At 38.8% G+C, this 13,260-nt stretch overlaps 2 protein-coding genes across 2 annotated transcripts; one reads left to right on the top strand and one right to left on the bottom strand.

Annotated features, from left to right (window-relative positions):
* Window positions 1-1,201: 1,201 nt before the first annotated feature.
* Window positions 1,202-3,745, bottom strand: LOC134648321 (uncharacterized). The gene has a single exon (XM_063502823.1). It carries the CDS (start codon window positions 3,737-3,739, stop codon window positions 1,490-1,492), a length of 2,250 nt encoding a protein of 749 aa, XP_063358893.1. The 5' UTR covers window positions 3,740-3,745; the 3' UTR covers window positions 1,202-1,489.
* A 7,687-nt stretch (window positions 3,746-11,432) lies between these two features.
* LOC134648361 (uncharacterized) lies at window positions 11,433-12,580 on the top strand. Its single transcript, XM_063502879.1, has one exon. It carries the CDS (start codon window positions 11,693-11,695, stop codon window positions 12,578-12,580), a length of 888 nt encoding a protein of 295 aa, XP_063358949.1. The 5' UTR covers window positions 11,433-11,692.
* The last annotated feature ends 680 nt before the right edge of the window (window positions 12,581-13,260 follow it).

The raw sequence follows: 13,260 nt of genomic DNA, 5'->3' as shown, positions 1-13,260 counted from the left end.
GTTGCGAGCTACAAATCAGACAGGGCCTACCAATCCTACCATCAACATCAAAAAATTTAAAAACGCAGATAGCCTCTCTGTCGTTCGAATATGCAAGAACGACAGAGAGGCGGATAACGATTTTAGATTTTTTGAGGTTAGTGGTAGGCCCTCAGATCTATTTGTCAATGCTCTTGCGCACAATCACGGACTTTTAATTGATGAGTTACCACTCATGGTTTAGGTACATTAGGTACCGTAAAAGTATAAAACTTTAGTATATCTGTAACTATTTTTAAGTTATTTCACTCTTCCTGGACTGTGGCGCGGTGGGCAAAGTTACTTAAAGGGCAAAGTTTTATAATTTTACGGTACTTCTGTATTCTTCTGTAAGTTTAGTGTGATAGTTAATTTTGTTTAAACCGATTTTGATGATGAAGTTTTACCAGTTTTCACTATGCTCGTAACTCTGAAACTGAAATCGATAAAGTGGGACCGTCTGGGACCTACTAAACTTTGACACATTTTGTCTTCTTTGTATCGAAAAGTGTCTTTACAACTGCGTTTAAATATATTTATTTTTCGTCGTTTCTTACCTACTACGCAAAAAACTTATTAGGTACCTACTTACGTTTATTTATTCTTTGAAATCCTTATCTGTGTTTCCAAGTATTACACAACAGGCATCATAAGATGCCAATGTGCAACATTTAAAAACATCCATTACCTACATTTGCGACTTAATAGTTAAAAAGCTTTTTATCTACACATCAGTAACCACATATTTTTCAAAAAAGTTTTATAAAAAATAAAAAAATAAAATAAAAATAAAATGCATTTAATTCAGACAAACATGGTCCATATTTTGTTAGTACATCTTAATCTAAATTTAATACTTATAGCTAAGGTTAACTTAAAATAAACTTAAATAACTATCTTAGGTACTAAAGATAAATGCAGAGAGGACCAGTACCTTATCAGGCCACTGTCCCACCTGCCAGCCACGACGGCCAGGAGACTGTGGCGGCTGTCGCGCACCCTGCGGAGCGTCGCGGCGCAGCGCTTGCGCAGTGTCGCGTGGAAACCGTCCACATGAGCATCAGCGAACATGCCGGACGCACTGCAGTACCGAGGCAGCCGCAACAGTACCCTGAACGCGTCATTATATTGTACGCGCATCGCGTTAAAAGCCCTTTGCGTGTATCGAGTCCACAGGCTGCAGGTGTACAGCGATGTACAGAACGCTCGAAATAATGTTATTTTTACTTGCGCTGTACACCGGCTGAACCTGCGAGCTATCATATTGGCCCTCACGGCCAAGGCCCTCCGCTCCCTCTCGATATCAGCGTCATCGCAGAAATCGTCGGTTACCAAGTGCCCAAGGTATTTAAAAGAGGTAACCCTTTTCAGTTGCATGCCATTCAAACAAATGTGTGGGATGTGTGATGGGCACTTGCTTCCCGCTTTGAAGACCATATACTCGCTCTTGCTTACATTATATTTAAGGTTATTAGGCTAGGGCATATGACTCACACCTCTCAATAAGCAATCTCAGACCACCGACCGACGGGCTCAACAGTACCATGTCATCGGCATAGCTTATGTTATTGAAGCATACCCTATCTATATGACAGCCCACACGTGTACTGCTGAGCTCGCCGATCAAGGCATCGATATACAAATTGAAAAGTTTAGGTGAGGTCAGTCCCCCCTGCCGCACCCCGCACACCAGACCGTACTCGTCCGACAACACATTACCCCAGCGAACACAATTTCGTTGGCCAGCATACCAACACCTGAATATGCGTGTGAGCTCCTTAGGAAAATGCACTTCATCAAGCTTATTCCAAAGTAAATCATAGTTGACAAGATCGAAGGCTTTGGAAAGATCGAGAAAACACGCATAAACAGGTGTCCTTCTGCGTGTGTAGTACTCTACAGCTTGCTTTAGGCAAATGATGGCACTTTCGGTAGATAAACCGGCTCGAAAGCCGAACTGTGCATCATGTAATTTTATACATTTGTCCAATTGCAAATTGAGCAAGCCGTCGAGCACCCTAGCCACAATTGTTGCTAGAGATATAGGCCTGTAGTTAGCTCTGTTGGATATGTCACCCGTTTTATTTTTGACAATGGGCACAACAATGGTTTTGGTCAAATCAGATGGTAGGTACGAGTGACATATACAAAGGTCAAAAAACATTGCCAATACGCGGGGCAGGTGAGGACCAGCAAACAGCAGATGCTCGATACTTAAATGATCGTGACCGGGCGACTTTCCTCTCTTCATATCCTTTATTATTTTTCTTACGTCATCTGCACTGAAATGGATCTGAAAGTCACTCCCCTCCGATACCCCAATATCGAGCAACTGCCGCCGCCCGTCAACGGGCGAGACAGCAGGTTTAACGTTGAAATGGTCCTTAAATACATTTGCAATCCCCTTGGGATCTGAAATTCCTTCCACGCTTACAGAAAGTCCAGGCCTAGTGTCCAACTTTTTCGTCATTTTCCAAAAATTTCGAAAATCATTTTTCGTGTGATGTGCGGCAAGTAGGTCCATTTTTATTTGCTCTTGATGTTGTTGGACCCATCTAAGTTTAGATTTAAACATTTTACGACTAAGAGTCATAGCATCAAAAACGGACCCACCATTAGGCTTACCACACGACACCCAGTCCTGGAATCTAGCCCTGGCCTCCCTGTGCGCATCGCTTACATGTTTGTTCCACCCTATGACAATCTTTTTTCGGCATCCGGAACCTCCCGTGGCAGCTTTGCTGTGCACAGAAGCTATACATAATGATGATATTAATTTTAAATAAATTTGATCAATTATCTTACAGTGGTCAGAGTTATTTAAACAGCAGCTGCCACAGCAGTCCCTTAAATCGGAAGGAAAATCAATCATTTTTAAAAGTTCACTGCATTTATTGTCATATTTTTCAATTTCATCAGAGGTTCTTTCCCCCCAAGTTACACATTTCCCATTAAATATTGCACAGTTATTACTTTTATACATCTTAGGCTTAACTAAATTCAAATTACATTTAATTACAAGAGGGTAATGATCAGAACAATAGACATCGTAATTAATAAAAACATCAACAATACCGTCCATCCCAGCTGACGTGGTTACGCAATGATCCAACCACCGCTTAGATCCGTGCATTTCACTTAGGTACGTGTGCGCGCTCGAGTCTATGCCCAGTTTAACGATATCAGCACAAATCCAGTCCCGTTCCGCACAAAAACTAAGCAGCTCGTCGCAAAATAGTTCGTATGGGTGCGCATTGAAGTCTCCTAATAAGTAAACTGTTTCCACGCAACTTTCCTTCACTATAGCGTCCATTGTACTGACACATTGTACGAAGTCCGGCAAGTTATCGATACCATTATTCGGCATGTACACGCTAAACACTATTATGTGTTTATCACCCAACGCTATATTGATCGCGCTAATCCTAACGTTATCGCACTGAATAACCGACGTAGACGGAAACATCTTCTTACGCCACAGAAGTGCAGTGCCACCGTACGGCCTGCCGCGCAACATTCCCGCTGTCGTGTCCACCGCTGAGGTCCCGGTGCAGGCAAACTCGTCACTTATGGTGTTTAAATATGCAAGGTCACTTGGTATAAGCCAGTGCTCTTGAATGGCTATTATATCCGCCGTATTGCACAATCTTCTAATATCGTCAATGGATCGTTTAATGCTACGACAATTAAATGAACAGAGTGTAACTTCACTTAATCCCATAATTTAAATTACGTTTTTCTACTCCAGCACTCAAATGTGTCAATTAAATGACTGACAGTGATATCTAAAGCAATGTCATTTGAATGCTTTGTCTATAGGCTCATAAGATGACTGCTAGCAGTCATCTTATGAGTATAATACAACTGCTTTATTTTTTTTAAAGATACAAGTTCCGATCATCTTGATTGAAAGAGGTATGTTTTCATTTACAATAATAACTCTTTTTTTTTTTAAATAATAACTCTTTTTTTTTAAATAATAACTCAATTTTTTTTAAATAACAACTCTTTTTTTTAATAATAACTTTTTTTTTTAATAATCTCTTTTTGTTTTAATAATAACTTTTTTTTTTTTTTTTTTTTTTTTTTTTTTTTTTTTTTTTTTTTTTTTTTTGCTGCAGCTGTCATAGAAAAAGTAATGTATGCAACAGCTCATAATTGGTTCTTAAAATTCTCGGGTCTTTTTTTACAAAACTCGACTACGTCTCGTTTTGTAACTTCGACCCTTGAATTTTAAGAACCCTTATTATATCACTGTTGCATAAACTACTATTGTTTACTTGAGATTCGTCTTAGCACTCGTAGCACCCGGCGTAGCACTCGTAGGACCTGGCGTAGCACTGGTACGAGTAGTATCGCTCGGCGCGGTGTCGCGGTCGCGGCCGGTATTTTTATGTTCCATTATAATTCTTTGAATTATTTCACTTTTTAGAATTCAAGCGTGACAGTTGTAAAACTGCTATAAAACAAGGAATGGTAAATGCCGATTGGATCTTTAGTTTTATGGGTCTATTATCTAGATTTTACCAATTTAGTTTTGTAATGATTTGATGACGTCGTAAAGTTTATATTTATTACATATATATGTCGTCATTACATGTATTTTACATCAACCTACCCATCTAAGTATATATGTAGCTAGCAAAGTGTAAGAGTTATTAACTGCAGAAAAGTTTTTGTAACAATTTGGGTAAAAGGTACCTTAAGGCGATTAACGCTTACGCTATTATCAACGCCGGTGCTATATTATTGTGGTGCTATGCGACGTAACCGCCAGTCCCAATAAGGTACCTTTTTCCCATGGAACGTCACATTTTTTTCTTCAGCAATTTAAGCGTAAGAGGTAACAATGTCCAAAGAGTTTTCTTCGCATTTATAGTATTACGATACTTTATAGGTAAATGTTTCTCTTATCTTTAAACCAAACTATAGTACGTACCTATTAATAGTTATTGGTAATAGTAATCTGCGCGTACAACTGGGTCGGCCGTCCGGTCTGTCTGTCTGTCTGTCAATCACGCGTAGCTCGGAAACGGCTACTACGTTTAGACACGTGTTTGACTGCTCTATTTAAACGTGTTCAATATCATTTAATGGTTATGGGTTTTCGCTATTTGCTTTAGTTTGCGAACAATTTCGAAGTCAAACCTAACACAATAAGACAAACATAAGAAACACAAACAAAACATAAGACAATAAACTTAATTCTATTTGCCTGGACTTACAATCATCCATAGGCTAACTTTCGCACAACCGCTTACCGTCAGGCCAAGTCCCTGTAATATTATTGATAAATTGAGTAATCACATGGAAAAAATCTGAAACTTCTCATATAGGTATTTGTATGAGGATGGAAATTTTCCATTTCCAAAATGAATGCTTCCTTAACGCTTTATTTCCTGCGAAATACTTACTTTTCCAACTTTCTGCAACATACACATCTGTTTTTGAAGTGAAAACTTCTTTAGCGGCGCTGGGCACTTTATGAGGTGGGGAAAAAATGATAAACTCGAGACAGCGTAAGGCGATCACGTGACCGTAAGGGGCGTAAGGTTTAGATGGCCACTCATAATTTAGATGGCATTAAAATCAATAAAGAAAAACTCAATGTTATTTGACATTTATGTTGCGGACTCCTTTTCAAGACTCTTTACCTATGTTAAAATAATTTGACGTTGTCATGGCAGTAGGTATGTAAATAAACATGTCAATGAAAAAGTGTGATCTTATTTGAGAATGATAATAATATATAATAAATAAATAGAATACCTCCGCTAAACGTATGTATCGTGTTACCGGGCGTCGGTAACATAGTGAGGTGAGTTTTCACTGCTATCGGCACTCCCGGAGTCCAATCGTTGTTGCTTGTTTTATACCACATCAGTGGCAAACAACCATCGGCCCGCCTGATGCTAAGCAGTCGCCGTAGTCTATGGACGCCTGCAACTGCAGAGGTGTTACACGCGCGTTGCCAACCCTTTAAAAATCTTTACTTCTGAGTTATTTTAAAGGGATCATTTACTCTGATTTAGGCACAAAATACACGAAATAAACCGAGAATAATCGACAATTACACATAACAATCTCAATATACATCGAATCGATTTATCTTCATTACGTCGACGCGTGCGCAGGGCTCGGCTGCCACAATACGTCATTGTTTGCTTTCAATTACGCGGATAAGTAATTGTACAGAATGCCTGCCTAGGCGCGGTTGCGAGAGATATTATAGTGTCATTAGTATTGAGAGTTATGTTATAATAGGTACACTTTTCTACAAAATGTAGCCTTTTTTGGGTGAGCTAGTTTCCGTTATTAGGTAGGCACGTGATATAAAACATGAATGTTAGGTTAATATTATTGTTTTACCTATAAGTAACACTGGACGAATTATAACACCATAGAAAAACGGAATATCCTGAAAAAAGTCCTGACATCGCCTTAAAAATCCTGACATTGCCTGCACGATTATTTCAAATCTAATTTTAAATATTCATTGCGTGAGGCAGTTTATATGGCCAATATATGACCTTATTAGGTATTGTGCGACTCTAACTTAATCAAAATATTTAACTGTCAATTAAACTAGAATCGACAACCGCCCACAGCCGGCGTCTGCGCTTATAACTGTCATCATCTCTCCCATACCCATAGTATGGAGGTGTCTCGCAATTGCCTGATTGGTTATTGGTAATAATGGATTATATCTGTATGCATTTGCATTTGATTTGATTATAGGACCGTTATGTTGTTTTATTAACTGTGGCGAACGAGATTGATTAATGAAGTATTTAATATGTTTCGTAATCACTACATAGTATAAAACAAAGTCGCTTCCCGCTGTCTGTCTGTCCCTATGTATGCTTAGATCTTTAAAACTACGCAACGGATTTTGATACGGTTTGTTTTTAATAGATAGAGTGATTCAAGAGGAAGGTTTATGTATAATTTGTTAACCCGTGCGAAGCAGGGGCGGGTTGCTAGTCTAATATATATATAAAAATGGTGTCTGTTCTTCATTTATTTATTTAAACGTAAGGTAGACGTCCCAGTGCTCGTCATGCTAACTCCTTGTAGTTGATATCCTGATGTTACCTCTATTGCAAATGACGTAGGTAAGTTTAAAGAAGACATGTGCAGTCAGCTATCCTATACATAGTTGACCTGCTTAGAAATTTCTATACACGGGGGTTAGTTATCTCTGCAGCTGAGACTCCACAGAAGTAAGCTTGAAGCGCTGAAGTTTAAAAAAGATATAGGTATACATATACAATTAGTGCCTTATTTAATTACACAAACGGGTCTACCGCGATATAATTTCATTGTTTTTACCTTTAATTATTGAAATTATATCGCGGTAGACCCGTTTGTGTAATTAAATATGTGTACAAAACGCGAGAGTTTAAAGTGTTATAATTAGTGCCTTATAAAAATCATGCCTTACTTCTGTAAACTTCTGCTGATGCTAAAAAGACGGATTTATAACTTTATTTATTAATTATTCATCCTTGCCTACTAAACATCCATAAACATGAGTTTCGCCATTTCTGGCAAAGTTATCGTGAATCCCATTATCCATTATCAATAAGATATGCTTACTTTGCTAAAAGCGTGCTGGCTATCATTGTAGGACTAAACGGGTGTTTCTGTTTTTACTACTAAATCTATGAAAATATTATATTAACTTTTTTCAACATAATATATATTTTTTCTTATCTTATCTTGTTGGTGCGTAAATCGATGTGACAATGCAATATTATGGTACCATCGAGCTGATCTAATGATGGAGACAGGAGGTGTACATAGGAACTCTGCGATGAAACAACGCAACCTAATTGTGTTAGGAGTTTTTGGCAGTGTCTCGATTTTTTTTTTTTTCATTTTAATCGATTGAATCTATTATCTTTACATTTAGCGAAATGTAATTTTATTTTATGTACTCCTGACGTGTCAGCTTTAAGTATCAATAAAATATGAATGAATGAATGAAAGAATTATGAGTATTAGTTGTCTGTTCGTAACGTAAAAAAAGTACAGTCAGTGCTAAAAGCTTGTACCAAAAATGTTTTTTTGACAAAAATTTATTAACCATCTTATTGTAGAATGTCCTGATGGAATCTTGTTTACAACAGTTATCCGACTACTAGCTGTACAAGTGCTTTAGCCGCTTAATCTAGTGTAGCGCGCAAAATTATGTGCACAGATAACGAAACCATGTAAAGTGGCTTACTTTTGTAATTATGCTAAAAGCTTTTGTATATTTAATGGAGAGATGAATTCTAAAAGGTTACGTTCGATATGTAATCTCAAGAGGATTATAATATGGTTGAAAATGGAATCAAAATTGTTGAATGTGCGATTCGCGCGTTAAAAAATGTGTTAAGGATTCTGGTTTATTGTTATTAGCGAAATTTAAATTTTAAGAGTAAAATTAGAGATTGTGATTTTATGGAACTTTTGTGCAAAATATATATGTATTTTTTACTCCTCTGGTGGCGGGCAATATTAAATTATCATGTTTCCGTAGTAACGTAGTCTTTTTATTTGTTCCAGGGTGCAACTGTTTGCCTCTCGGTTCGGAGAGCAGCGTGTGTGACATACGCACCGGACAGTGTAGATGTCGACCACACGTCACGGGGCGCGCGTGTGACACTTGCGAGGTAAGCCTGCAACTGTTCGCCGAACGGCTCGGAGCAGCGTTTGTGACATACGCACCGGACAGTGTAGATGTCGACCACACGTCACGGGGCGCGCGTGTGACACTTGCGAGGTAAGCCTGCAACTGTTCGCCGAACGGCTCGGAGCAGTGTTTGTGACGTACGCTCCGGACAATGCCGATGTCGACCGCACGTCACAGGGCGCGCGTGTGACACTTGCGAGGTAAGCCTGCAACTGTTCGCCGAACGGCTCGGATCATCGCACAGACTTGTCATTTTCGCGCTCGCGCTTGACAGACAGCTGAAGTGTGCGAAAGGGAAGCCATCACGTATATGAACATACCATGAGTGCGAAAGAGTCAGACTACCAATGAGAAAACGTGACCACTTTTGACTTTGACGACGGCCGCGGACGGCCAAAAGCGTATCACAGTAATTTTCAAATTGAAAAATATACACGGATTAGGACGAAAAGTATTAAATAAAGTAATTCAGTGAAGATTGTGTCTTGTAGTGTGCCGGATTTCAGTGTTACAGTGCCAAATAATCCAAGCAAACACTAATTTCAGAGGATTTATGATATTCCTAGCGAAATTTTCATAACGATATTTTGTCAAATTAACAGCGTAAAAAGTGTAAGAAGCCGGTTTATAAAGTTCATTATAAGTTTTTCTTCCTTTGTGTGCTAATATTTTATCATATTAGTCTATATTTTAAAATATTTTGTGTAAAAACATAACCTGTTACTTTACGATAGGGCTTGACAAAATGTTCAGATGACAGTATCGATAACTTGTCGGTATATTAATAGCTATGTAATTATTTCTTCACAAGACATCATTAAGATATTAGCTTTTATAACCGACTTCAAATAATAACGATTGTTATACCTTTTTGAAGGTGCTCATGTTTAGCGGTAAATTTAAACTTCACTTTCCAACACAGTAAGAGTTACATTAAGATAAGTCTGCAACGATTTTGATAGTACACGCAGTGCAAGTGTTATTTATACGTCATAATGTCGTAGAATTTTAACGTTTAAAATAACACATTTGAAAAAGTAGTCGATAAAGCAATCAAACATCGACAGATTATTAATATGTTGTAACATGACATCACTATTTTCGATCTCACATAGACAATTTACGCACACACTTGCATTTCATTTTTGGTCGCACTTTTGAAGATTGACAGTTGTTCTAGTCATATTAATTCTATGGATCATCGTTTGTGACATGCGCTCCGGACAGTGCAGATGTCGACCGCATGTCACGGGGCGCGCGTGTGACATTTGCGAGGTAAGGCTGCAACTGTTCGCCGCACGGCTCGGAGCAATGTGTGTAAGTATAAAATACGCTCCGGACAAAACATTCATCTATATTCTAGAATATTTATCCGTGTAAGGAAAGTAATTAGTCAACCAGGCAATTAATTAGAAAACCTTAACCGTTTTCCCTTACCATCGATTTATCAATACGCTAAATAGTTACCACCACTCCATAAATCACGAATTCCAAATAGACATAAACACAACGAATTAACATGACTGCGAATTTCCACAACCTCGTATCCCATACCGTGCAACTTTTAAAAACGACTCTATTTCCAGGGCGTTATGACTTAAATTTAAGGGGAAGTGTATGTTGTATAAGAGATTATGTAAAGTGGATACCTACCTCTGATTAGTTCAACATTCCTAGCGAGATATTTCTTAGAATCTATGGGCACAGTTTAGCGTACCGTACATTCTTGGAACGATAATTTGCTACAAAATTCTAATTATACCGGATATAGGTACTAAGGGATTATACAACCCGTTAACACGTATTTATTTATACTTATACAAGATGGCAAAAGAGATGTGATCGAAATTATTTACGCTTCGGTAGGTTAGGTATACCGTATGCGACCACGATTGAAACTTTTCAAGTTTAAAGCTGCAACGACTCCAGAGTGTCACAAAGTGTGGTGGTGCTATTATAAACTACGTATTTTATACAAATTGGACGTTTTATGATGACACTCAACACTTATGGTCACTGTAAAATCTATGCAGTTAACTTAACTAACTCTATTACAGATGTTTCTTTCTTCATTTCCATCCAGTTAGTAGTTAAAATGCATTAAAAGCTATAATACTGCAAAATTAGCACATATTATTCAAATTATAACATTTTAAAGCAGCATGATACTACCAATAAACATTCTAATAATAATACGCCGAAAATACCAAATTTGAGTCACTTTCAAATGTACCTACACCCTGTATTTTATAGGTACCTAATAATATCAACTATGATAATACCCCTGTTTCTGCCCTAATTCTCTCGCATTTCAGCAAAGATAAACACTTAAAATAAATTGCACCGTATTCTTAAAAAAAATAAGGTTTAAATCAGTATAACAGTTAGGCATAGAGGATGTTTCGTTTTGTCCAATTGTAAATGTCAATGTGACAGTTGTATGAAAGGTTTGTTGAGCAAATGTGCTATTTGTGTGCAAAAAAAAAATTGGTGGATGGCAACACCGCGCTGTTGTCGTTAACATCGGCTCCTTATTACTTCGTTCCGTAAAAATATAAAAGCTTTGTGTTTAAGTGTTATTCCTACTAAAACTTGAAGTTTTATAAACGATAATCATTTGCTATATAAGTGTTTCACAAATTAATAAGTGTACTCTAAATAATCGAGCGTTAAAGTTCGCCTGGAACCCTGGTTCGTTCATAATAAACGCAGTGCGCGGTAGTTGTAACTAAAATGGCCAACCTTGCGAATAACAAAGTGTTATTTTGCTCAGCCGGGTGCAAAGACAGTATAACAAACGTGAAAGATGTGTTACGCTGCAACTCCGAGACGTGCCAGAAGGTTTTTCATAGGTTGTGTATAACCTCAAATACCTTGTCAACAAACGAAAAGTCGAACTGGACATGCCCTGACTGTAAAGCGGCATCGAAAAAAGGAGGCGATAACTCGACGACCCCCATCCGCAGCCAACAGGTTGACAATAATAATATAACTATGCGTAAGAAAGTCATACAACAACCTCAAAAACCTGTTGAATCAACGGCTTCGCAGTCGCCGTCGACCTCAGAGACGAAAATGCCGGCGGCGGTCATTTCGGACGAAATAGAAAGCAGCCTCACTCGGGAATTACAGTTGTTTCGTCATGAACTAGCTGGAGTGCGTCAACAATTGAGTGCCATCAATATAAATTTGGAAAAATTAACAAATACAGTGAGTGGCTTGGACGTCCGTATGAGCAGCCTCGAACAGAGGGTCCAGGTATTGGAGGAGCAGCCCGCGCAGCCTGCCGGCGTACCGAGCGCCGTTAAGGATCTCATGGACACCGTAGACCGCCTAAAACTCGAACTTAATGACCGGGACCAGGAGCTCCTATCCAACGACGTGGAAATAACGGGTTTATTAGAAACAAACAACGAGAATCCGGTTCACTTGGCGGTAATGGTGGCACAGAAGCTGGGTGTGGAGCTGGAGCCGCAAGATGTGGTCAGTGCAGAACGCGTCGGTATGAGGCGCGCGCCGAGCGACGGCGCCGGAGTCCAGGGCGGCGACGGTTCCGCCGGGCGCCCCCGCGCGCTGGCGGTGCGGCTCACACGGCGCGTCCACAGGGATAACTTACTGCGCGCGGCCCGCCGGACCCGCGGCGCCGACACTTCCGGCTTCAACCTGCCCGGCCCATCACGTAGATTCTACGTTAACGAGCGTCTGACGCGTACCAACCGACAGCTATTTTATAAAGCTCGCCAGGAAGGATCCCGCCTAAATTGGAGATACATCTGGACTCGTGACGGCAGAATATACGCCAGGCGCCAACCGGACACTTCGTCTCATAGGGTGCGTTGTGAAAGTGATCTCGAAAAGGTTTTTGGTGTTTCACCTATTTGACTCTAATGTGTATCTATAATGGATTCTATTTTTTCACTCGTGTTAGTTTAATAACATTTTTTAATTTAGTAGCCGCCATAGAGTTAACATATTTAACATATTTTTGTGCTCGAACTAATTGTTGCGACCTAAAGTTTATAAAACCAATTAATATGTTTAGTACCAGTCCTATTCACGTAACTTACATAAGTGTTAAACTGAACAAGTGCTGTAAATTCATAACAAAACTATGTAATATTAACTTTCAACCATATGATTTTGAGCAAGCGGTCTGTACCCTAATACCATATTATATTATTATACAAGTATATATCATATCACACACATACTACTATACTTTATCTGTACCACAACTTATACATTATACCTGTACTCCGTTATATAATAACATACATTTCTCAGTTTATTATTTTATTATAATTGTTTTAATAACCTACATATCTAGTTCCAGACAGAAAATTAACCTAACTAGCGCTAAAACTATTCCGCCGAGTGTACCTATCGCTTTATATTTAGTATATTTTAAAGTTCTTACCATTGAACTCCTACAGGATAATTTATTAATTTGGCACGGGCGCGGTTAAGCAAAAAAACTTAAAATTAGGATTCCTTAACGCAGGTTCTCTCGGAACTAGTCACAATGAGCTTATAGTTGCTGTTGAGCAAAGTTATGTAGACAT

This window comes from Cydia amplana, chromosome 5 (assembly GCF_948474715.1).
Source record: "Cydia amplana chromosome 5, ilCydAmpl1.1, whole genome shotgun sequence".
Lineage (NCBI taxonomy): Eukaryota > Metazoa > Arthropoda > Insecta > Lepidoptera > Tortricidae > Cydia > Cydia amplana.
The sequence above is the reverse complement of the archived record's forward strand: the minus strand, read 5'-3'. Positions and strand labels throughout refer to the sequence as shown.